Below are 23,867 nucleotides of genomic sequence, written 5' to 3'. Positions count from 1 at the left end.
CTATAAACTCCAGCCATGCAAAAGGACAGTTGTTTAAAAAACAACATTTTTAACATAATTATTCCACGACTCATACTGAAAATAATAAAACAAGACCGTGCATAATGCAATTTCTCAAATCCACATTCAGCAGCTCATGATTCTGCTTTGCCACTACTTCAATAATAAAATTCTGTGACTATTTACAAAGGTGATAGACTGAATAAATTGTATAACAACTAGCAAGGTCATGGCAAGCATAGTGAAACTTTGCACTTGACTCCTGACAGCTGAAAAAGATACAAATGTACAGATACAAAAATGAGACGTAATGTTGCATAAAGACAGCAGCGAAAAATATGGACCAATTTATCAGAGTAAAAACACTGAAAAGCAAGGAGAATTCAGAGTGAAAATTATTCCTTAACAAACCCTGACACATACAAAAAATTAGCCTGAAGAAATTTGAAGCAAAATAAATTTTAAAATCCTTAAATCCCAAGCTACTAAACAAGGAGGCTAGTTTCTGCTTTCATTGACTTCAGGTTCCACCTGATTCCAAGAAATGTAACTGCACCTCTTGAGGAAGATGTGCCACAACAATGGCAAACGAGGAGAAACCTCCCCACAAGGGTTTCAGTGTAATATGTATTTATAATACTATTTTTTCAACAAATGATTAAAAAATATCAAACTACAGGAGCAAAAGATCCAACCAAATTCCTCATTCCTCTAAATGTGTGAGACTGAGGCTTCCATTCTCGTTAGCGCTTGCTACAGGCTGGGAAAGGTACAATGGGAAGTTACACCAAAAAATTATTATATGCATGAAATTTTACTAGGTACTGAATAAGGCTACATTAAAGTATGCATTTTATCACCTTGCTGTGCAGTATTTTGGACTTTTCACAGAAAGTTTTTATTTACGATTTTATAAAGCTTCCAAAAAAGTCTGCTACGTACCTTTGTTCTATTTGAACGTATCATGAATGAAGCAAGAGAAAAAGATGGAGAAAAAGATGCACTTTCCTTACACCACTATTCTATATTCTCAAACCAGAACTTATTATTGTGTTCAGACAATATTTAAATAGAAATAATCTCCCACATGTATTTTTTGAGGGGCTAAAAGACCTTAAACAATTAAATTACTTTGGAAGCAGGATCCAAGATACAGATGCTTCCAACTACTGGTATAAAACCTGCCCTGTTAGTGGTCTGTCTCCTGCACCATCCGTGTCATGACTTCATCAATATTTGTGCAGCTCCTTTTTCCCTGTGCTGAAAGCAGACTTAATTCAATTATAGGTCTCAAAACTGATAAAAAAGGTCCTGAAGTGGAAAATGCGAAGAGATTATTGGCAAATGAATAAAGATTTGTATCGAGCTAACACACAAGAGTACAGCAGGGTTGGTTTTTTTTTAATCATTCCCTGTCTTAGGTCTTCTGGGAACAGTAAGTTTCCCTTTCCCTCATGCAGCACATCGATTTCTGAATTAGACTGCAATATTAAATAATTAATATACTTGCCATGATTGATGTTTTGCATTAGTTGAATATTAGGTTATCAATCAAAATCCACTTGGTTTAATGTAATAATATTGAAAAAGTGTCACTGGCTGTTCATCCAATTTGTAGTTGAGGCAGCACAGATAGCAATATTGGTGTAACGCAAGGCTCTAACGCAGGAAATACAGCGGTTGAACATACATAAGGCAAACATTATCAAACTAACCAGGACAAGGTTGAGGTTATCCTAAATAAACCTTGTGGCAGCTGTCACTTCCAATGAAAACCTCCTTCCAGCTGGAGGCTGCCGTGCATCAATCAGTGGCGACAACTAGTGAAGCCAGGGCATAATTTTATCTTCCCAGTTAAAAAATAATTATACAAATAATACTCCTGTTAATGTTATATTTTAAATTCTGTGTTTTGCAAAATCAGATCTGTTGCTACAGCTCATTTTAACACATAACCTTAGGTGTCTACCAAATACCTTAATCTTCGTATTGTAAAACACCACAAATAAAAGGCAAGAGCAGTTTTATGCACATCCAGTACTATAATACTCCTATAAAGGAACACTGTAAGAAAGTTAGATTAATTCTATATCATTATCAAGTATTAATGTTTTATTCATTTTTTACACAACACAGTTCCCAACAAGATACTTATTTTCCTTTCCTCCTGTCCCCAGTGCACCACATTTATTCTTTTGGTTTGTTAGGCAAGTTTGGTTTTATTCCCGAGTCTTAATTCTTTCCACCAGAGAAGCTCTGGAAATGTGTTTCCCCACTACAGTCAAGACTTTGTGCTGTAATGTGCCCATATATATTTTAAAATTGTACATTAAAAATAGTAAGAGTAATTTGCATGCTAATCCATATGTTAACTTTTGCTAATGCCAGGGGAAAAAAATGCAGCTGCATTTGAATCATGGTCATGAGGGACGTGTAGCAACAAGAAGCCAGGTATTCCATTAAGCAAGTAGACCCAGCTTTTCAATTACTTAAAACCATAGCACAGGTAACCACTTGAGATAGTGTTAACTCATTAGTGCTAGTTTCTTTGCCAGTAAACTAAACTAAAAATACTCACTAGCACTTGCTGGAGTATTCTGCAATTTTAAGAACATATTCCAAATGAAAACTATCCAGTCTTGTTCTTAATTTCCTCTCAAGTTGTTATCAACTCATTCTCGATACTTCCCTTATATTTGTAGTTAATAATATCCTTTGCTATAGCTTTTCTGTTAGAATCCATAGGCCACAGAATAATTGTATGGATTATCTGTATCTCTGGATAAAATGGGATAATTCAGGTTGAAGGCCCTCTATAGGTCTGTAGCCCTACAGCCTGCTCACAGGAGGTCAGCTCTAAGGCCAGACCAGGCTGCTCAGGGTTTTATCCAGCCTCCCTGGGCAACTTGTCTTTCTGATTAAATGTCTTCACCAGGAGCATATTCCCTTTTATCTAGTCCAAAAGTCTCAGTGACCTTCCCCCTCATCATGCCGGGCATCTGCTCTCAAGTGCCCTCGAAGCCAATCTCCTCCAGTCCCTCAGGTTCCCTCACAGGGCAAGTGCTCCAGCCCCAGACTGTCTCAGTGGCCTGAACTCCACACTAAACAGTCCTAATACCTGATTTATCTCCTCATAAGCCAAATGAATAAATAAATCATCTCATCATTATCAAGGCCTTTGGCAGAATCCCCTCCAGTTCCACAAAATTAACTATAAGCTGCAAAGAAAAAGGTCATACATAGCATCTCAGGTCAGGCTGCACTACACTTTCAAATAAAGGCTTTTTAACTCCACTCTTCCTGAATGTCAACATGTTAACATTGTTTATCAGGCAGCATTATGCCAAGTGGTAACAGATAATTTTCATAGAGTTCTCTCACCCTAAAATTTATCTTGGATCAATCAACAAGCACATCACCTAATCCTTTCAACAATGTGACAAGTATAGTTTTAAATTAATCCCTTTTTGTCCCAGTATTCCTCATGGATTAAGAACCTCACAGTTAAAGATGTTCTTGGAACAACTTCATGTTTTCTTGTTCTTTATCCTCACGTTAACATGCTTCTCTGCTTACTGTCATGTAATGGCCTTCCTCACAGGTCTTCCTTGGAGTAGCACACTATTTTCTTTTGCATGTTGTCAATCCCCACTTGTATTCTAGATAAACAACCTTAAAGAGCTGAATTTCTTCAGAGCTTCTTTATGAACTTCAGCAGGTAACAATATATTAAACACTCACCAATACAAGCAACACAAAGCAGTATAAACTTATTATGCAAAACCTGCTAGAGTGGTGGTCTTGAAACTTTAAATGTTTTTTCTAACTTTTATCTCACATGCACATTTTGGAATAAGGCATTATGTGGGCTCATACACACAACTTAATCACAACTGAATGATTAGCCTGTACCATGCGCTTGTGACATTATCACCATTTTTGTGTTGCACTTATGCAAACATTTAAAACATGTTATATTCTGTAATAGCTTCACCGACTAATTTTATGCTCACAGAACAGCCAGACATCACAAGTAAAATAGTCATTGCCAGATCATGCATTTGCTCAATTCCAGAAAAAAATAAAAGCCTAGTATAGAAAAAAGTATTTTCTGTCAGCAGCAACGAGAACAAAATCACATAATTACTACATTTGCACAGTGACTGTTCAGAAGGTACTACATATTTGAAGTTTTCCCCTGAACTAGCTTGAATTTCATCTTCAGAGTCAAAGTGTCCTGGACACAGTTTTTAGAAATGGGTACCCCCATCACATTCCACTAAATTTTATAGGGGTTTTTATATTGTTGTGTTTTCTGTAAAATTATAGGTTAATGTTTCCAAATCTGACTTCAGACCATAGATACTTATTTCAGTAGGCTTAGAAAGACACAACAAAGATTACATAAAAATCTAAGCCCTATGCCTGTCCTCTCCTTCAATACTACCTTCAAGAGGACACTGCTGGTAGTCCTGAGTGAACAGGTGAATTCCTATTGACTTCTGATGACAAGCTGGTCTGATATCACATCAGTGGTCTGGCAGAACTGCTGGCAAAGACTGCATAATGTGAAGAAACAGAACTCCAAGAAACATGTTGCTCTTCAACACTACTACTTAAGCTCCTCTCGGCTATAAAGAAAAGTAAGGCTCTGTTTTTGTAGCCACAAGTGGAACTGACGTCAAAGGGAACATACAAAAGGAAAAAAGAGAAACCCATAAAAGAAAGCTATTCCCTCCTGCCTCTCCTATACAAAGATGAAAGAAAAACACCTTGTTGTTTTTTTAAAGTAGCCAAATAATGTATGCAAACCATATTATCAATAACTAACTAAAATAAAAACCTTTGCAATCTACAACTTATGCATGTTACAGAAAGACCCTCAATACTACATGTACCTCACAATCCCTTCACTGTTGTAACGGCTTTAACAGCTGTGGCTCCTTCTATCTAAAACCCTGTTTTGTTCCATTACAGGAGATCAAACTAATCAATAAAATGACTACAAAACAGATCAATGAAAATACTTCAGCAGTGTGATGCCAACATCAGAGAGGCTATGGGTGAGAAGAAACACCAGCAGAAACACCAGTAATCCAGCTGTTATTCTGATGGCACATTCAGAAATCAAATAAAATATATTAGCTGAGAATTTTCTTTTGCACATAAGAGGTCACCAAGATGAGATATAACTAAATTAGTCATTTTATGCTTCTCTTTCTAATTTTTTGTGCAGATCAAACTGAACCAAAAGAGCAAATGGTTAGGAAATTGTATACTCTGCTAGGAAAAGTATCCATGATATTTTTTAAAAAGTATGGAATGTTGTTTTGCTCTTACTTAATATAAGATCCAAATGATCTGAAAACGGTCCTGAAGTGTAACCACTCTAAAGCTGGTGGTGAAGTGCTCTGTGGCTCCCTTGCTCCGGTCATCCAAATAATTTATTCACTCGGGAAAAAACAGTAGGAAGTTTGGCCAATTACCAACAAATTTAAATGTAACAAAGATTCAATAAGAACATATGAAGGTCACTTATCAAAAGCAGGAAGAAAAGCAGAAGTTACCCCTGTGCACAAACACATACAGAATAACTGGGAGCTGCTGAAGAGCTCAGCAGAATATAAGGCAAGGTAAATTGAATCATGCTAAAACCAGGGACTTTAAATAGGACACAAGGTGAAGCAATTTCCATAATATGTTATCCTAGAGAGAAGAAAAATCAGTACCCAAGAGAGCTTATTAAATATTCGGGGGGGGGGGGGGGGGGGGGGGGGGAAGGACAGATAACCCTGACTCACAGAGTAAAATTCAAGATTTCATGCAATTTAAATGAATACTGAAACTAAACTGGGGGGAGGCGAGGAAGAGGGGAGCAGGAGTGAAAGACAAAGGAATAGACAGTGTTGACAGAATTAATATTTTCAAACAGATCCTACCAAAAAAAACAACAGAATAAAACAAACAAAAAAAAACAATGAAAAAAAAAATGACCAAACCCTTTTTCTGCATTAGTATTTCTCAGGTAAATAGGAGACAAAATAACTACCTCAGAAGCTCCCAATTCTGTTTTACCAAGACTTCAGGTCAGATATGAAAATCCCATAAATTACCAAAGCAGGTTTCTTTATCCTGGTTTTCATTTCAAGGCATTCCTCAGATAAACCTGGCAATTCAAAGGACCTTAGAACATGTAAGTCCTTGGAGGTTTTTTGTTGGGTTCTCCTCCACCACTTCCCCTGGATTTGGTTGGCTGGGGGGATTTCTGTCCTGTGCTGTGCACAGGGTTCCCTTCACAAAGAGTAAAACCTTGTTAACAAACGTTTGCATTCCTAGCAAACATAAGCAATTAAGCTTTGGTCTTTGGAATGTCATTGTCTCTGTTAACCAGTCTTAAATAAATTAGACAACTTTGGCCTGTTTTACCTTTTCTGTAATATTATTTAGTAGATATTCAATTAAAACACATCCTGTAGGTGAAAGTGTATGAAAACATTTCCATAATGGACATTAGAGGTAGTAGGAAGTGTTGCTAATTAGCCTCAAAGTACAAAATAGATTACAAAAGTAGCAAAAAGCCCAGCAGTGTAAATGCACAGAAGGCTGCACTGAATATTAAACAAAGCAGAGCAAGTTTTAATGTTGGTAAGCATAACTATAGTAAAAACTCTCTGGACTAGTAAAGAGTGTTACAGGTTAATGAGGAACATATAAAGAGTGCACAATAATTATCATACCTAACACCTTACCATCTGTGTTTGGATGACTGCAGAATATAAACACACTTTATCAGCATTAAGTTGGAAACTAATTACACATGTATTTCTATTAGCATACTGTTAGGATAAATATTTAAAAACCTGGTATTTTCCTCAGCTGCATGCAACTCTCAGTACTGAAGAACATTAAATCTAAGTCACTGAGAAAATTTAAATGTTCTAAGCAATAAAACAATTTGAGTACAATCAATTTTCCATTTTCTGAAAGCTTCCAAATCCTCCTCAATTACTACTGTACTTAACCTAATGAAATTTTATTCTGTAGGAACAATACTATTCTTAAACAATTTTTTTTAAAAATATAAGATTAAAAACTTCTAGACAAAGAATAAACTCCTAGAGAAAAGATGCAAATAAAATTACTATCATAATCTTTTGGGTTTTATTTGCAAGTATAAAACTGAAAAACAAAAGCATGGAACATAGCATCTGTCATATCAGAATATAAAAAGATGATCCTGGCACAAAATGAAAAAGCTCTAATTCATTTGCAAATCAAGCCTGCCAGTTCTATTTCAAGCTGGCGGTAACTGTCAAGAGTTAACAAGATAATCACTTTCAATCCTGCCTTCAATGGTACATTACACTGTTATTCCATTCAATAAGGCCGTTCTTTGGGGCAGTAGATGAATGGTTTTCATTTCTAACTCACACAAAAAGTTGCAAAAAAAAAAAAGTCCATGGGGCTTAAGAAAGAAATCCCTTTATGGGCATTTATCTGCCGGCACTTGCTTTTAGGCAAAATGAGATATTTGGATACATTGGTGTCCATTCACTTCCTCTATTCCTTCAGGCCCTCAGTCTGTTGATATTAATAAAATTTAAAAAATAAAAATCGTACCAAATCTGTTTTGTTTGCTTGGTTGGGGATCTTTTTAACCTATCTATGCACATTAAACAAGTTATGTAATGATGTTTTGTGAATACTTCAAGAATACACATCTCAGTGCACCACACTGGAACATTGTATTTTCGTATTTGAGAGTATCCATCCCTGTCTAAATTAATTAAAAACTGTGCAAAAAATAGTAAATGCTCAAGAAAATCGTGCTTAGGGAAACAATAACTAGTTCCTCATTGCATATTCAATAAAGTTACCAATTAAAGACACTGCCTATGAAATAAGTTAATCTAGAATTTGTTTAAAAAAAAAATCTGTTCTATGTATCTTCCCAAAAAGATAAAATAAAAAAAACAAAACAAAAAAGCCATACAAACAAAACAAACCCCAAAGAAACAACCCCCCCAAAACCCTTCACACTTCTGCTCATTACTCAAAATTCCAATTATTAGATACTACCTCTGCATGTTTAGTCTGCATTGTACAGTTACACATTCTATTATTGAATATTCTACAACCACAATTTAAATCTTCTATACCAACTTCACAAGTCACTAAATCTTTTCCTTCTCTTTTTATTTTTTTCTTTTTTCCTTTCCTTCTTTCAGTTTCTGTTGATCTTAGTTCACAGAGCAAAGACAATCTCTATATTTAATATCTTAACCAAGCTAAACTTACCTAGACTCGGGTCTGTTAACCATAATCAGTGCCAACAAGCACACTGTGAACACCCATCTGTAGATATGTTTTACTTACTTTTTTCATCAGCATAAATAATTTTCTTCAAAATCACCACCTTGCCAGTCACTTCTTATGCTACTTGCTTACTTTACAAAGAAATTTTTTATCATCTTTATCATCCATCACTACAAGTCAGAGAACTTTTTCCACCCACCCCCAGTGCAAATGCTTCTTTATAGTAAGGGTTTCTTTTATGAGAAATCTAAACACCAGGAATTACTGGCAGACTCACAGGCTTTGGTTTTGTTCTTTGCACTTTACAAGTTTCTTTCGATGCTCTAAACAGAGATGTTCTTATAATTAAAAAAAGTACTGTAATAAAATGAAAAAAATATATGCCTCATTTACATAGCACTAGTCAAAGACAGTAATTTTTTTGCTGCATTACTGTCCCTCTTTCCTGAAAAGAAACTAAAAATTAATTAAAAGTTCACACACTTTGGAAGTACCTGGAAAGAGAGCAAGATGTTGCACTTAAAAGATCAATTAACAGAAAGTGAACTGATGGATTTCAAATAGCAGGTCATGGTTTTAGGTAAAACTAGTACAGTAAAAAAAAAATCCCAGAAACATGCCATAGAAATGTGGGATGTGTTTCCTTTCTCTCTAGGCAACTGCAATAAACTGCCAGTACTGCTTAAAAATACACAAATTAAAAATAAAAACAAAAATAAATATCATAGAATCACAGAATGGTTTGGGTTGGAAGGGATCTTGAAACTCATTCAGTTCCAACCCTCCTGCAACAGGCAGGGACACCTTCCACTAGACCAGGTTGCTCCAAGGCCCGTCCAATCTGGCCTTGGGAACTTCCAGGGATGGGGCAGCCACAGCTTCTCTGGGCAACTTGTGCCACCACCTCATCACCCTCACAGTAAAAACACAAAAACCCCCAAAAATTAACAAGAAAAAAAAACCCAAGCAAAACTCCAAACCACCCTCCATTCTGTAAAGCAGACAAGATAAAAAACAGGGTAATTCTTTACTAAAGGTAGGTATTTATTTCTAGAATTCACAACTGATTAATTTCCACAGCTTAGATGAAAGATCAGGGTGACCCAACAAATCCTAGGACACTGACATTTTATGGCCAAAGACTAAGAAAGGTAGTTTCACATTTCCATTCCTCCTGAAGATGTGTGCGCACTTTGGCAACCGTGGTCAAGTTCAGCTGAGACCCACAAAGTGCCACTTTACTGTAATTCCACTGTTTATGACTGCATTTGATCCAATTTTAGCACACTGAAACCTCATGCTTTTTTAAGAATCACTGTTGGGAGGTATAAAAATCCAATTTGTAAATGCTTTTTCACTGTTCTTCTTTGTGTCCCTGCAGTTTGATTTTGTCGCTTTACTTTTATTTCTTTACGTTCTTTCATCTGGCCTGAATTTATCTCCCTAAAGAACACAAGGGCACTCTCAGAATATACTCTAAATGTTTAAAATACGTTTAAATGTCAGACAGGCACAGGTTTTCATTCCTACACATGGTAAAAAAATTTCCTTCTCCTGAAAAAAAGCAGATCTACTTGATCTCAGAATATTTAGTTCCTGTCTCCTCAACTACTTTGGCTAACCATGTCATGGATTAACACAGCTTGTAGCATTTCCAGTCATAAGACACTTGAGTTTCAGACAGTGTTTCAGAATTAAACAGGCACATTAATAATAAACCCAGATGATTTACCATCACTATGGTACTGCAACCATTTTCAGTTCAAATAAACACACCATAACTATTTTTGAATGGTACAATTTGCATCCTCTGCTGTATCTCCTCAGCATGCAAATGCATCTTATCCTACATGATGCTGGAATTTGGTACATGTTTTTCAATATTTTCAGGTTTATAAGCTATGGAGAGCATCACAAAGATCCTTTTAAGCAGAAGACTCACAGATTCTTCTAAAAGCCCATTCTATTAAAGCCCAGATGAATTCTGAAAGCATATTCTATATGAAAAAGGCTTCTTTAAAGTCTGACTTTCAGTACAAAGAATGTTGTATCTTCTACTAACAACTTCCAAGTTGGGCTGTGTTTCAAGACAAACTTATAAAATCTAAAAAGGTAGAGCTCAAGCTGCTCAAGCTTGATAGAAAATTAGTTCCTTGGCCACAAATAAATTTAAAGAAATAATATTTAATGAAAATAGAAAAAATAAAAATTGATTGGCAAATCTCAAACATATATGACCAAAACCAAGCCTAGCAGCCAGTGACAAAAAACACGTGAAAGTGCTTCAAAATTAATTGAAAGGTTAGAAAAATAAACCAAACCAAAACTAGGTAACTGAAGCTCCTGAAAAAGAACTGGAAGAGGACATTGACAGGGATCACTAACATGGTCCTATTTAGAGCGTGTTCCCATTTGTTTTTACAGCATTCAGTCCAAAATAATGCTGGCTACACCTGTCTGCTAACAAATCATGAAATACTGTAAAAGCACTCTGAAATACCTGCAATAACGATGATCAGAAGCTGAAGTGTATCATGATGATAACATCAATGCTGTCTACAATTTGATGACCAAAGTGTTATGGTGAGTTAAGTAAACTGCAAGTTCCAGTAAATAATTATATGTAGTTTTTGAAAAATATTTTACACAAAAAAACCCAAGAACTCACACACCAAAAAACCCAGAAAACAACTAATGAAAAAAACATCCAGTAATGCTGTCTAAACACTTCATGCTGGTTGAGTTGCACCAAAACCTCCTTAACAATTAAAGTGTATGAAGCCTTAAGTCTACTATTCTTACCACATCACATTGGTCTTATTCATTTCACTCTCCTAAATGCTTGCTTTCATTAAGATGCTTTTGACCTTTTAATACCATGAAAGACCAACATCATCTATTTTATTTGGCATTTATCATTCCCAGCAGTTCACAAAAGAAGTCTCCAGTGAAAATGGAGAGCAGGACTGGTTTTGCAAGATGGAGCAAACTGAGAAGTGGCCAGCCAAAGCCTAGACCAGAAATATTGCTATGCATTTTGTATTTTGGCATTCTTTCAATGAAATTAAAATAATTAGTATTGCACACTACTGATTTACCACCAAGTGGACCAAAATTAGAAGAAAAGAAAAAAATATGGAACATGCCTCATTCTACAGCCAAGATTTCCCTCAAAGGTTATTTTTCTAATATAAAGCCAAGAGATTCCTGAAAAAATTAAGTAGCATAAACATGGCAGGCTCCAAGGAAACCTGGATCTGAAACAGTTTGGAACTTGAAGATTAAAACCAGTGCTTCCTATTGTACCTGAAAATATTAGAAGTAAAAGTGAAACATTCTAAAAAAACCAACTTCTGAACAAATAAGCAGCCAGTTCCTCCAACAGCAGCAATTTCTAGAGGATTGACAGACCACACAAAAAACCTGCAAATGTGGCTGATCAGGCTCACAACTGAACAAGCGCTTCTGGTGGAAAGGATTTCTAACCTGCAAAAAGTCCCAATGAATATCCAACAAGCACCTCAAGTTACAATCCTAACTAACAAACCACGGCCACACATTGCAAAGCCTATTTCAAATTCTCAGCAGCACTGTTCTTTGGTCTTCTCTAGGGAGATAAGTTGGAGCTAGATGCCTATTAGTCCATAAAAGTTATTTTAAACCCCATATTTTTAGCTGTACCTTTTACAGTTCACCTCAGTTAACATCATTTAGGACAGGAGATATGCTGAACCTACACAGACCTCACTCAACAGATTTTGTATTGACACAAAACAATGAACTCTGCAGTGGAAATGATTTTATCTGATCACACATCCCCTCCAGCACTCGCCTACTCAGCTGCTTATGAAGGACTTCCTGAATCATTACAGACCAATGGTCTAAGACAAGCCAAAAGTAGTGCTGGTTTAAATTAAAATGTTAGTTTTTACAGCAAAGTCAGACAGACAGTTAAAGGTGGTAGCCGCAGACATCCTAGAGTTAGTTGCCCCTGTGTGAATCAAGCACTTATACTCTCTCAAAAGAGGAGCAGACACTAGAGCAAGCAACCCATTCACTAACAGACACTTTTGCTTCTCCATAATGCTACCAGAACTAAGGATTTTTCTCTATTGCAGTACTGTTGATATTTGTCTTATTACACTCTAAGAAATCTATTCTAGACAGCCTTACTGATGTTAAACAGAGTAACATGAATATTTTTCTAACTACTGCTACCATTAGAAGACCATGTTGAAGAATATTGGAGTATCTGTGCTCTGAAAGAGATTAAAGCCAGACTTAAGAAAAAAAGAATAGAACAGATTCAGAAAACAGAATGACTGTGCAGACTGATGGACTGATGTACAGAAACAGTATATTGATATTGCTGGGGAAAAAAAAAACAAAACAAAACAACAACAACAAACCAAATAAACCAACAGAAACCCTAGAATATTTGCTCTTGTTCTAGATTTTCTGTATCGGCTGAAAGTTATAATCACAATATATGACATTACTATGTCTTGCAAAGAAGCCCCAGAAGCCAGTATCCCCAGAAACTGGAACTGTTCCAAGTAATCAAAAACATTCATGTAACAATGGTCAGGACAGGATAAGCCACCTACTTAACTTTCTGTTCAAGCAAGATATTGGAAAGTTACGTGAACATCTGCACATAATAAATTTCAGTAACTCAAAACAGGTCAGGATGATGCTGTAACAACATAAGCAAACAACATACAACATTTATATATATATATATACATATATATACACACATATAAACTTCTTCATTTCAGTCAATGAGGTCAGCCTGCAAGGTTAGCATTTGGATGGGAAACTGTTACACCAGTATCAACAGATAATGGAAGAACTGGAAGAATCAACTGAAGCAATCTAAAACTAAAGTTGAAAGCCTTGTACCCACATGTAATACAGGGAAATACAGTTTAGTTAGCTGTGTGTATTTTGTTGCCCAGCAGCAGAAAGTAATACAGTTAAACTAACACCTAGGGTACACATAAGTGTTCAAACTGTATATAAGATGGGTGAAATTTCTTCAACCATAGAGAAAAATTTGCAAACTCTGCCTGATATCTGGGATTTAAGGTAGACTTTCTTGTACATGTGCAATGACAGAACTTGCACAAACCAATGGAAAAAATATCTGCGGAAGTCCAATCTTTGTACATATGACATAGCCAATCACATATTTCTTGGTATGCTACAAAAGCACACACCACCCCCCCCCAAAAAAAATGTCATTTTAAAGGCTTTACTTTTGCCCATTCTACGTATGGCATTTATGTCATTTATCATGACTACAGTAACGAGAAAGTCTGAAATTAGCACTCTAGGGCATCTATACACTTGCTTGATTGTTAGCAGTTGCAATTGTTGAATGACAAAAAGCCAAGTGCTGAGAAACAGTTGAGAATACTGTAATAGCCCAGCACCAGGTAGATGAGGCATTTTGATTAAAATATAGGCCCCAAAGTCATAGCCAAGGGAATTTACTATCTCTTGAATGTAAAATTGATCTGAATGTAATTACTTTACTCTTTTTAGCTCCATTTGACTTTGAACTAAACATCAATTAGTGCACAAACATAATACTGCAAGATCTGTTAACTCCAATACTGATTTTTCCATAAAAGATCTAAAGCAAATTTATTGGCCTTCACTTAATAGCTTTCAGCAATCACAAACATCACACGTGAAAGCTCAACTTCCTTTTCTGATGGTCACTTAAATGCTTAATTCTCATGATAAAACTCTCTCAGTCTTAGTTTTAAAACCCTCAAATTAGCAAACAAGACACCACATAAGATATGCTATAAGCATAGGTCTTCTCTGAAAAGCTGGGACCTTCAAGAGCTTCAGCTGCAATACAAGCCATTGAGCCATGGCCAGTATAAGCTAATTTGAATAATCAATATGACAACCTTATTTTTCTAATGCAAACAGGATTGATACAGTAAGGTGTCTCACTGCCACATCACAGTCATGGCCTCTTTTAACCCCTAATTAGATTTAGGTGATTATCCCTGCTCTTCCTTACAAGTGTACAGCCTGGATAAGAGATGACAAAAGCTATCTGCCACTTACTCAGCCTTTGCAGACTGCAGGTTATCCAGGGAGATACAGGGTAAGATCAGCAAACAATTGTTATTCATATCATCTACAGTTTTAAGATAGTCACAGTTTTCCATACATGCTAAGTGGAAATAGCCCAGAGCATTAGGTAAATGCAAAACGCTTAAGAACATCAGGGTTACACAGATGGAAATTCAAGGTGTTGTTAGCGAATTATGTTTAATTCAAATTGGTTGTCACAAAGAAAACTATCTAGCAGTGATTTTAGTTTTCAGACAGGAAAGACTGAGTTTTCAAGAGATTGCTGTTCATTGTTTATTTGTGCATAATACTATCTTACATAGCTATTTCTAAAGAAAAAAAATAAATAAAAAATCTTAAAAACAGCAGTCCCAATAGAATTACATAGCTAAACAAAGTACTGACAGACAGAAAAAGATCTATTACAGAAATGTAATCACATTTCATTTACAAGAACTCTTATCTCAAGCACTTAAACATAAAATTTAAACAGTTTTCCATTTTATTGTACTCAGTATTTGAGTTAATAAGATATAAAAGTATAATCATGTTAGCAACATTTCTATTGCATTACATAAACACAGTACTAGATTAAAGGCAAACCAGGAAAAAGAAAGCATGATGCTGCATATAAAACTAAACACTTGATTTTTCCTGGCAGAAATAAGTATCACTGGTATCATGTGTGAAAGCTGCCATGCTAAAATTAAATATGCTCACAAAATGTCTACTCCCATACTGACGAAAAGAAAAACAAAAGTATTACCCTACGCATTATCCATATGTGAACATGTTTAGGTTTCTTTTGTAAGCAGAGGAGGAGTAGTCCCTATAGATTATTTTTATTAGCAGGCTATGAGATCACACATTGCTGGATCCTTCATTGGAGGTGGGTGCAACCCACTCATGACTGAAGTAAGATTTTCAGAATTGTTTAAGAGATGCTGGAAGGTGCTTCAAAAAGCACTGAAAGGTAATTTTTTTTTTTAAATATTGCATATCCTGTGATTAAGCACCCCTGATCAGCAGTACTCTATGTTCAAGACAGAGCAGATGACCATGCAATCTCTGTATTGCTGCTTTGGCTTTCATTCCCCATTGAAGAATTCCTGCTATGCTTCCCAGTTTTCGGGTTCTTCCACACACAAGTCAGAATCTGAGGGCACCTCCTTATTTCAGTCACTCCACCAAGAAGCTGCCCTGATGCCAAAGGAACTGAATATCAAGGTGACCTCTTCTATGCAGCAAACATGAAACAATATTCACCCTAGATTTTCATTTATGTACTTAGGCTTTTTACTTGTTACTATTCTTTATATCCACGCCTTCCAACACTTTGGGATTTTATAAACTCATTTTTCCTAGTAAAGGTACAAGATATGGTCACCCTGAACCATGCTGCTTAACAGTAATGCAGTATGGACATGAAACATGTGCTTCCTCGTAACACTTTATACACGATTCCAACTAAGGCCCCTGACATTTCCCCTTTTTCTGTAAATGAAAACTTTAACAATTCATGGGATTTTATGCAACATACTGCACATTTGAGCAGCCTTTTGAAAATGCAAAATTGCATCTGATTGTTACTATGTCTTTGAAAACAAACACTATAAAGGCTCTATGTGCTTACCTAAAAATAACCAAGCAAATAAACATATGAAACAAGAGGAGCAATAATGAGAGAGAATGATAAGGTTTTTTGCTTGGGTTATTTGAGTTTGTGAGAAAATCTGTTTCTGGAGAATCTTATTTTAGCTTAATTCCATTAAATTCTCTTTAAATTGAAGAGAATGACACACTGCATTCTCTATAAAAGTATTCCCTGGGTCAGATAAAAACAGTTGATAAAAATGGTTTGATTCTGAGAAAACAGGCATCATGAAAAATTGCTCCTGCCCCTTTCTAGCTGCTTTTGGAGTTTCTCATTGGAATGTTCTGCCTACCTGCTCAAAAAAAACCCAAAACGAACAAACAAAACATCTGACAATCTCTCCCATTTGCATACAATTACCATTTACACAAGGGGAGCAGGGGTTTCCATACTGAAACTTGTAGTAGAGAAAAGGAAGGGGGAGCAACCAAAGAACATCCATTTCAGTTCAAGGCAAAAATTCCATTAAGTCTCACAGACACCCCAAGGAGCCTTTGAAGTCTTCAGCAAGGAGGGGCAAACTCCATCACTTGCTGCAGTCAGCAGCATGGCTCCTGCTTGCCCGAGAGGGTTTGGGTTTCAGGGTTTCAGCCTACAGCTTTGAGCCTCTGCTGCTGGCTGGTTTGCTTCCCCAGGCACCTCTCCACACCTGGCAGCAAAGAAATGCCCCAGAGCCCTGTTTTAGGAGTCACCACACACACACTGACAACCCAATCTGACAAAACATCTCACAGAAAGGTTAGCAGAGGTCAGAACAAAGTGGAGAACGGGACCCAGGGCTGCAACACTGCAGATACAAACCACAGCTACTCACCACAAATATCTCAAATCCATTGTACTTGAAAGACAAGTGTGGCCATTGTGCTGTATCTGTTCCGGTTGCTCAGAACTCCACCTGTTCCAGCTGAAGTAAAGGACCGCTGTCACAAAACTGATTTTTTTACTACTTCACTACTAACTATTTAACTGATTTACAGCATTTTACTTCCTGTGACACACTCAAGTCACAACTGCTTCATAACATTCCATTTTAAATCACTTTAAATTTAAGCTTAAGACTGATAAGCTTGAGAGAAGCAATGATTTCTGGGAGTAGGTGACAAAGGGCCAGTAGGGATAACCCAGATGGTGACAGTATCAGGGAATATGGGATTGTACTTTTAACCTTTTTGGTATTTTTCAGTTTTCAGATGCTGACCTAATATAACTTCAATATATAACTTCATTAAAAATATATATTATCAGCAGTTGAGGCCTACTTTGGATTGCATAAATTGATCATCCTTTGGAATGTTCGCAAATCCACATGGTGCAGCCTCCATTCCACAGGCAGCAGCATAGATACACTACTCAATCTTAAGAATTCAGGTGCTTAACTTAGGATCAGATTAGTGATAACCATGTTAAATTTATCAAAATCTAGGAAGCTTTGTCACAGGAAAACTTCTCTCTCAGAGGAAGGTGAGAAATACAATCTAAAAATAAGGCGTTTCCATTATTCATAATATATTACTAAGAGAGTGCAGAGCAAAATTTTCAAAGATGACCACAAATACATTAAATTGCAAGCATTTAGCGTCTAGGTCTAAATATCTAGCACCAGTTCACTGATTTATTATAGCTCAAATGCTTAAAAAGGACAAAAATGTCATATTTAGTAAGTTACTTATGGACACCAAGAAGATAAGTAGGATGGAGCACAGAATTTTGTGCTACCTGGATTCTTTTCTGCTTTCTTTCCTCTCTGTGTCATGCCCACAACTGAAAAATATAAAGCTGAACTTCACTGCAAGGAAAAGTTGCCAAACAGCAAGAGCTTGAATGTAGCAGTGAGAGCTGAAATGTCAGTCCAACCTTGTACAGAATGGAAAGGGAAAGACAGTGGAGATGAGTTGGAAGAGAAGAACATTTTAAAGTTCTTAACGTGGTGCAATATGGAACTTTCAACACACTACTTTGTGACTTTTTTTTTTCATTTACAAGTTGTGCTTGAAGCTGTTGAATATAAGCAAGCAAAACCTCCAATGTTTCCGATTGCTACTGGCGCAGCTATTTCTCAAGAGCAGAGATCTATTATATAACCTTTAAAGTTAATGGGAATACTTTTCAACAAGCTCTGAGGCCTAAAGTTTGTTGTGTTTGGGGATTTGTTTTGTTTGGTTGTTGTTTTTTGGGGTTTTTTTAAACAAATTAATTGGTGGGTTTTAATCTTTTGTCCTCTATACAAAACATATCTTGACCTTTTACCTAAGATTTAATGTCTCCCACTCCACGTAAGCTGCTACCTTCTCTTCCATCTTCATGCTCCTGACTTACAGAGGACCTGTCATAAATTAACTCCCAGCAGAAACTAATGCTGCAATATTATCTAAAATTTCACACAGCGATTGTGCCATATGAGGTTTTTTAGAATACTATTTCTCATGGTGATGACATAAGCGCTTTCACTTTCACATCAGGATTCCTATTAAAAAAAATTATTCAATAATTGCACACAGCTGAACCTCTGTCACAGGCTGACAGCTCAGTAGGTCTGTCTCTCTATTATACTACAAAACCCAAGGTTCTTGTGAAAAACAATATCCAGGTTCTTTTACAGGCAATTGCTCAGATTCTCCCCAAGCCATTCATTATCAGTGGATGAGCCACAGTATATATATTGTTGTGGTTGACAGATACTTACTGCTAAAATTTACTGATTTAAAAAAAAAATGAAGAAATTTAAAAATCAGGCCCCTTTTTCTTCCGTACCAGCTCAGCTCTCACTTTTCTCTCCCAGACTGCCTCAGTATATCCACAGGCATGCACAACCCCAGCTTACTCCAGCCCCAAGCCCCTCAGTCCACATCCCATGGATTTGCAGAGCCTCCCCAAGGCACCAGCCACCTTCACAGTCCTCTGTGGAATCAAAGTAAATTATTCTCTCCTTATGTGGTTATTGAAGAAGAAGAGAATTTTTGTGCATGTACAAGCTGGAGAAAAGGAGGAAATGAAAAGGGAGATGGCAGAGACAGACACATGAAGCCTTCTCACTTCTCCTGTCCCTGCAGAGGTATAGGAAGCATTCTATTCCACATCACACTCTGCTGAACACTTCTATAAATCCAATGCATTTATTTATTTAATACTTTTCAAAGCACAGAGAAGTGCCCACCTGACAAGAATCAATTAAAAAAAAAGAAAAAAACCCCCAAAAAAAAAACCAAAACCAAAATCTTTTCCCTCTTTGACACAGCATGATCCCATTAGCAGCCTCAAAAGATTCTCCTCTGTGCAGCAAAGTCAGACCTTCCTAATCAATTCCTTAATCCATTTTGAGAGAATGGACTGATCTTGCTTTTTCGATTTCAATCCAGGAAAAAAAATCATTCCCAACATAATTTACCATTAAATGGGCCTTGTCTTACAAGAACTTCAGCTGCTGGGAGCAGATGAGGACCAAGTCAGATCCAGGAGAATCACCAGCACAGCTAACATGCTTCCTTCAGTTCTCCCCATTTCTACCATGAAAGTGACTCAAAGCATTTGCCAGTCTTGTCCCTCATGGATCTTTAAAAATGTTGGTTTTAACACTATAAATAGTTAAAGTTGATGCCTGAAGTGGAAGAGTCCCATGCTTGTCCTCCAGAAAAAAACTTTAATTCATTAGGCTACTACTGGCATTGCCATAATCTATGAAAAAAGGGGAATAAAAATCAATATGATGCTGAAGTATTTTTGTCTCAATAAAACATGGTGCAGGCTGGAGATGCTACACTCTACGTGCTGGCAGATTCTGCTGCAGGACTGAAGATGGCTTATTCCAAGACTGGATCAGATACTGTGAACAGAGATCAGATATGAAGAGCATGTGCAGCCGCTATATTCTGAAATCTCTTCAAAGACTCAGATATGCTTAAATGGAAGATTTGGTTTGGGCTATCTTCTCCATTGGAAGACCTGAGAATCTTACCCACTTCAGTGGAAAATTATTTTAATGGAACAGTACTAAGATGAAAAACATGCTCTACTTACATTTTAACCAATATCCAACTAAACCTGTCCACTGAAGATTACCCTACCAACCCTAGACTGTCCTGGATCTGACAAGATACACACTGATGACAGGTCACCATTGGCAGCTGCTGGAATATACTCAAGCAGAAAGTCAGCTCACGAAATTTCTATGCATGTGGTATTAACTGCAAGGGATCAGAACTGCCTGATGTTTAAGGCTTTTTCCCCTCCCAAAGTAGCTGCTTCTTAACACCACTTCTTACAGCAACAGACAAATACCAACAATAAGTCAAATAGAAGTATGCAAATGTTTGAGCACTCCCATTTAATTTGCAGGATAGGAGAAACAATAACAAAGAATTAGCATTTTTTAAAAATAGGTTTGAACAGACTAAAATGTAATTCTGTAATCCTGAGGTTGCCTTAATACCACAGATAATCTCTAATGGACCATTGAGCTCAATGGACCAAGCTCTGCCTTCAACTACAAAACATTCCATAGAATTATAACATTCATTTATCTACAGATTCACATGTATTTTTAGGTTTTCCTCTATTTTACCCAGTAACAATGATTAAAGCTTCTGCAGTAAAAAAGACAAACAGATCTCCAAATGCAACTTTTGTCTATACCCCTAGCATAGGAACACAGTGGGAAGACTACAACTGCTTCTGAATATCAGCATCTTATCCAGTACAGAACCAGGAGATGTCAAGGATGAAACCAGAGGTTGACGTAAGTTTACACACTTTCCAGCTATCTAAACATACATTAAGAGACCTGTGCAGTTGTGTCCAAATCTACTACATGTTTGTCTTCAGCATTTTTATAAAGCAATAGCTGCTTTTGTACATTTATTAAAGAATTTCATTACCAAAACCTGTTACTACGTTCATTTCCCAAATTATTTTACTTCATTCAACAATTGAGATCACTTAAGTTTTTCATAATCTTGTATATTTCCACACAACAACAGAAAAGTCCAAAATCAGATTCATATTGAAATCACTTTCTTCAAAGATATTTCTCCCTCCCTTCCTAATCAAAAGGAATGGATATTTTATAATGTCCATAGCAGGTAAGTTTGGCTCCAGAAAAATCATTTTCTATCTAAAAAACCCAAGGTGAAACAGAGAGAGTTTAATAATTTAATATGAAACAAAATTTTACCTCATAACAGCATGAGTTTTGGATGGATTTTTTTACTAGCCTCTTATTTGCTTGCTCAGAGGAGGCAGTGTTCATTGTGTTTGTTCTGGTTTTTACCTAAATGATTGCTAGGGACTCTTCTGCTTTAGTTCCATGACAGCAAGACACTGGGTACATGGTTAGGTGATTACTGTATCTCTGCAGTTCAGTATCTGCAGGGTGTCTGAATGCCACTCTAACTACTTAAACCCAGTAAAGAGATTACAGCTCACACTAACTGGATTTTCACAGCTCCGTATCATTCAGTTTGGATTCCTCATGCACAGATTAAGAGAGGCCATTAAAACAATAGTCAGCTGCTCTCAAAGTGCAAGGTGTCTTGGTAAAAAAAAAACCAACTATATGTTTACATTCATAGTGTGTACATGCAGGCAAATGAAACACTCTTTCAGAAAGGATACTGTGTATTTAAGGAATTATTCAACTTAAAAATCCAAGCTAATGCAAATTATATAGTTATAAAAGGACAATCATGGTGGTTGGCAGTTTTAAGGACCGGATAGTTTAGAAGATTTTAAACAGCTTAAAAGAATGTGTGTCTTTGAAGATACTGCCTTCAAATGCATTCCAAAACCTATTTCTGTAAATAAGGAGAAATATAATTCTCTCAACATAGTACATGAATTTAGCAGGGAAGCTAACTTAACAAGCATCTCTGACAGTCTGAACTCCAGAACTTGAACACAAAATTTGTATTTTTGTACTTAGTATCAAAAGTACTACCTGAATGACAAAGAAACTGTAACTCTGGGGGTAAAAACTATTTACTTTTAGAATAAAAACTATTACTTCTTAGACTCAGTGTCTCTCTGACATCTGTACAGGTGTGCTCCACAGTTTATGCACACATACTATGCACACTGTTTTTTTTTTTACAGCTGTCTTGTAGCAAAAGGAAAAGAAATACCATATGCTGCTGTCTCAGCATCACAGCCCATTAAATAAACAGCCATCCCTTTTAGTCTTAAATGGGGATTTTTAGCAGACAAAAAAACACAAGGCCGAGAGAGCTCAGACTACAACAGCAACAAATCCAGGTCAGAGGCAAGTGACCTAGAGCTACTCTGGGCATATGGACATTTCTCTCCTTTCCAGGGGAAAGCACTTACTCTGCTTCCCATTAGCCTTTGGCTGACTTATTGTGGGGGAAATGATCCTCATTTGGACTTTCAACTGCTTCCTTCTGGTTTCCAACACCCAAATATTTTTTGCCAGCAAAGGTCATCACTCATTTTTTGAGCATCCTTGAACCATTCATATGTACCACTGGCACCCTGCATCCTAGGTATGCTCAGGAGTCTTCTTTTTGAGCATCTGAATGGAAGGTAGTCCAAACTACTCAATTCCCTTTCCACCAGAGAACAAGAATCCTGAAAGGACAAGTTACTACATCTACCTGCATACAATAAACTTCAAAGAACCACCATGAGTACAAGCTGACTTCTTTAGTTACGAATATATTTGGATTCTGCCTGCAGTAATACAAAGTATTGATCACCAGCAGGTATCATGTTATAAGCATAAGTATAAATACGGAACTTCTTAGCAGCTTTCCAGTATCTGAAGGGGGCCTACAGTGATGGTAGTGAGGGACTCTTCATTAGGGACTGTAGTGATAGGACAAGGGGTAACGGATTGAAACCTAAACAGCAGAGGTTTAGATTGGATGTAAGGAAGAAATTCTTTACTGTGAGGGTGGTGAGGTACCGGAATGGGTTGCTCAGAGAGGTTGTGAAAGCTCCATCCCTGGCAGTGTTCAAGGCCAGGTTGGACAGAGCCTTGGGTGATATGGTTTAGTGTGAGGTGTCCCTGTCCATGGTAAGGGGGTTGGAACTAGATGATCTTAAGGTCCTTTCCAACCCTAACTATTCTATGATTCTATAACTGCAAAACCACTAAACCACTGTAGTGTATGACCTTCATGACAGCAACTTTTAATCAGCTGTAAAACTATAAATGAAGACTAAGTATATGCTATCCATACATTTCTAGATCAGAATTCTATTAGGAGCAATCATGAGGCAGCATGAGGATCCATGTCACAGAAAACCCCCAGTACAGGTATGAGAATGAATAGGCTTCCTAACAAATCCATCATCTACTTCTGTAGTTTTTGGCCAAAAACTGCTCTCCCATTTTGCTCCATTCTCAGATGTACAAGCAGACCTCAGTCAGTGTAAACACCGGGTTTTCTTTGTGTCCATTAAGTGCAGCATCACAGTGGAACACAAGAGGTTCTAAGAAAACATTCCCACTTCATGAAAGGCCGATAAAAGCCATAGCGCGGTATTGCTGTCCAAACATCACTCTGCAGCACATAAAAACACCCCTCTGCCTATAGAGTGAGCAAGATAAACATCATTCAGCTACTGAAGGAATAAATTTTAAAAATACAAATTGTAATGACTAGAGATAGAATGCAGACACTTGTATTGAAAATAAATAAATCTAGCAATCACTTGATGGCCAACTTTCCCAAACTGCTACATGACAACCCACTCCACCTGAGGGTTTAGGTAATTTCTTCTACATTCTTGAGTCCCATGCAGGGCCTCACTGTCTTTTGCCACAGAGGCCTTGATGAAAGAACTG

At 36.8% G+C, this 23,867-nt stretch overlaps 1 protein-coding gene across 1 annotated transcript in view; it reads right to left on the bottom strand.

Annotated features, from left to right (window-relative positions):
- The window catches only part of RSRC1 (arginine and serine rich coiled-coil 1), a 176,472-nt gene that overhangs the window by 95,372 nt on the left and 57,233 nt on the right, over positions 1 to 23,867 (bottom strand). Inside the window, exon 7 of the mRNA XM_034063784.1 lies at positions 16,884 to 16,973. Within this exon, the coding sequence (XP_033919675.1) occupies positions 16,884 to 16,973 (90 nt within the window). The remainder of the gene's footprint in view (positions 1 to 16,883; positions 16,974 to 23,867) is intronic.

The sequence above is a fragment of the Melopsittacus undulatus genome, chromosome 6 (assembly GCF_012275295.1).
Source record: "Melopsittacus undulatus isolate bMelUnd1 chromosome 6, bMelUnd1.mat.Z, whole genome shotgun sequence".
NCBI classification, from domain to species: Eukaryota; Metazoa; Chordata; class Aves; order Psittaciformes; family Psittaculidae; genus Melopsittacus; species Melopsittacus undulatus.
Note: the sequence above shows the minus strand (reverse complement) of the source record. Positions and strands in the feature narration are given on the sequence as shown.